This window comes from Micropterus dolomieu, linkage group LG16 (genome assembly GCF_021292245.1).
Source record: "Micropterus dolomieu isolate WLL.071019.BEF.003 ecotype Adirondacks linkage group LG16, ASM2129224v1, whole genome shotgun sequence".
In the NCBI taxonomy this organism is placed as follows: domain Eukaryota; kingdom Metazoa; phylum Chordata; class Actinopteri; order Centrarchiformes; family Centrarchidae; genus Micropterus; species Micropterus dolomieu.
In genome coordinates this window covers 16,659,750-16,663,195 of record NC_060165.1, presented here as the reverse complement: position 1 = coordinate 16,663,195, position 3,446 = coordinate 16,659,750, and the positions used below count along the sequence as shown (strand labels likewise).

Here is a 3,446-nt window from a genome sequence, read left to right as displayed (position 1 = left end):
TATTAATGATTAAAAGGATCTGCTTGAGAAGAACATGTTGCTTTGTAAGGCACCTTTCCTTGTTTCTGTAGGAGATTCTGCTCTATTTTATCTACAAAAAGCGTGCATTTGCATTTACTGTCTTCATGTGTAAAACAGAGAGATTGGAGCAGGACTCATTAGGCTCTTGTGCTTTCACGGTGCATCGACGCTCCCAACAGTTGATTGCCGCTGGAGCAGTTTTTATTTAAAGCTGGTGTTCACTGGTAAAGTCAAGTTAGTTAGTCATTTGACCCCACAGAACTGAAAGTGTATGGGTTCTATTGTAATGCTGTTGGCTAGTGTCAGCCTTAATGTAGAAAGAGCACAGTGGAAATGTAAACTTATCTGAGAAATGTGCAGTTATGGGATGCTGCAGCTTTCAGTTAGCCTTCAGCAAGTGTCCTTAATCCCACAAAAACATGTCTACTTCTGTATAAGGTCTGCAACACTACAGGTTTTTGCAAGAAAAAATGGACCGTTTGGTCAGATCGTGGTGTTCTTTATTTATTTTTTTGGTCTTACGGAGCAGTGTTCGCAACGTCACACCACCTTCTGCAGGATGTAGAGGATGCCTATGCTGTCAATGGTGACGAAGGTGGAGAAGTCGGATGAGACGTGGATCCTTTTCAACGCGGTTCCCCTCGGATAGAAGGTCTGCAGGGCCTCGCCTTTCTCCACATCCCACCACTGGCCAACAGACAGAGAAAAAAAACACAACATTGAAATGATTTAACAGGACACTGTTCTGGGAAGGAAAAATTATCCCTAATTGAAGTGTGAACAAATTCAACAAAAACAAGAAAGAAGTCACTATATAACTATGTGTGCCTAAGTTGTGTGGTCTGCACCGGGCTTTATCTGAATCAGAACCTGACAAAGACAGGACTGACTGAGAGCTTTATATTTTCTGCCAAAAAGACCATGATGAATTTAATAGCATAACATTACCAGTCTCAAACTCACACACACACCCTTGGGCTCCCGTGAACACACAGATACACACACACACCCCCACCAGCTATACTGAGTGATTCCGTTTAATCTCGGTTTAAAGTTGACATTTTCCATTGAAGCTCCATCTCACAGGGATGAATCATCAAAGGCACACCAAGTCAATCATTTACAGTCAGGCGGTGTGTGTGCATTCAACTTTGACAATAATAACTAAGATGACTTCACATCAAAATTGTACCTCTTCCAGCTGAATAAAAGGCGACATGAATTAAATCAATAGGTTGAAGCTTTAGTGGCTCTGTGAGTGTGTGTTTCATGTTTTTATATCTCGGTGGGGACTTTAACCTGAATGCACACTAACCCGTGGGGACAAAAACTGAGGTCTTCACAGGTAGAGACCGCTCTTTGAGGGTTAAGACCTGGTTTTAGGGCTCAGGTTACAGTATGGTTAATGTTAGGGTTAGGGCCTAAGGAATGCACTATGTCAATGAGATGTCGTGTGTGTGTGTGTGTGTGTGTGTGTGTGTGTGTGTGTGTGTGTGTGTGTGTGTGTGTGTGTGTGTGTGTGTGTGTGTGTGTGTGTGTGTGTAAGAAAGAAGGCCAACTCCTCAGTCTCTCCACGGACAGACGGACAGCAACAGAAGAGGTGGTAACAACAGATGTCTAGCTTACAGAACAATCCCAACACACACACACACACACACACACACACACACACACACTTAATCATGGAAACAGTAACAGCATTAAGGGGAGCTCATTTACATATTCTTGATATGCCTTAGGTTTTCTTGATTTTTATCCCCAGATTGTCATGTTGCATACTGTAGATATGCTGTGTATACACCGAAAAATGGCCCAGCATATTTCTGTTGCTGCAGGGGGTTGGCCATACTTCTGCTGATTGGACTTCCTCCACAGCAGCCATCATAGTGCACACACACACACACACACACACACACACACTCAGCTGGTTAACTGGAGAGTGATTTTGCAAATCTTGTCACAACAAATAAGTACTACTGAGAACTTGGCCAAAAGAAAGTTGACGGAAACATATGAAATGGTATAAATACAAAAAAAAAATTGTACCATAATGTACTATATGTATTACCTACTACCCCAGCAACAAGATTCTGGACTCCAGTAATTGTGAGAGTGTACTGGACCAGAGGAATTAACGGTACCAATTGACAGTTTTGACAGCGAACCTGTGGTTGAATAGTTTAGTTGCGTTAATTTTACAGTCTCTAACAGTCCCATTAACTCATGATCATCACTCCATTTGCTTCTTCTCTCACTCCTGCTAATCAACATAAAGCTTGCCAAGATTTTCTACCTCAATTCAGGTAAGTGGTAACTTACTGAGGTTCCTACTGGTAGAGCAGCACAGGCACACGAGTGTGAAACATTTGTTATGACATGAGTGACATTTTGACAGGTGCTGAACCAACTTTATATGGAACACAGAACAGGTCAAATCTGACCCAGCTCATGGATCTGGGTGAGAGTTACTTAAAGCTCCTTTCTTGACACAGGTCAGATTCAACAAGTATTGTGAATAAATATTCTGTTCAAAAGTGGCCTTATATAGCTGTAAGAGTCAGAGTCCCGCTGTAAGAGTCGGAGACCTTACAGCAGGTCTCTGATACCTGCCTGGTATCAATAATTCACTGTGCAAAGAGAAATCATGGTTTCTTTTTGCACAGTGATACATACATGTGTCCTTCTCTGGCCCTCCATCTTGAATCACACAAGAATCAAACAGGAAAACATGTATTTAAACAGAACGCTATTAATACTTATTATAAATTAGTGTAAAAAAAGATTAAATCGAATATTTGCAATGTAAAGTCTGCTTTACATAATAACCATTAGCATAATCCCAGTATTATCTTTTTTTTATTTATGTATACAGTCCATGATGACTCTGCATGAGATGCTGCATACACTTGCTGGTTCATAATAAATAATGACATAGACTGAATCACAAGTCTGATTGACTGTTATGTGTGCTATTTAACTCCATCCTCTGAAGATTAGAGGACGGCATGAGGTCTTAGATTCACATGGGTTGAGAAACAGATGCATAACAACAGCATGGTGATCATTTATGTTTACATGAGTTGCAGCATCTTCTATTTCACAAGCTGACATACATATAAACACATTTATATCAGGGTATTTTCCATGGTGGATATCAAACTCATTTCAGCCTGGTGTCTGACCTGTTGTGCACTAGTGAATTTATTTTTCCTCACCTGACTGTTACTGATTGGGCTATTTGTCTTTATTTTCCCCAAAATTGCGAACGAACCTCTCATCAGTCACCTGCTGAGCTGAATCACACAGAACCTGACATCTCAATTGTTAACAGTGTCGTCTGATCATGAGAACTCTTTTTTTCAGGCAATTGGGATACCTCTACTGTAAAACACTGCAGGAACCCATGTAGATGGTCAATTTTTGAC

At 40.9% G+C, this 3,446-nt stretch overlaps 1 protein-coding gene across 4 annotated transcripts in view; it reads right to left on the bottom strand.

Annotated features, from left to right (window-relative positions):
- Window positions 1-19: 19 nt before the first annotated feature.
- apaf1 (apoptotic peptidase activating factor 1) overlaps window positions 20-3,446 on the bottom strand; it is a 51,009-nt gene continuing 47,582 nt past the window's right edge. For all 4 annotated transcript variants that reach the window (XM_046071977.1, XM_046071979.1, XM_046071978.1 and 1 more), the window contains one exon: window positions 20-708. In XM_046071977.1, coding sequence (XP_045927933.1) covers window positions 562-708 — 147 coding nt within the window. In that variant the 3' untranslated portion in view covers window positions 20-561. The remainder of the gene's footprint in view (window positions 709-3,446) is intronic.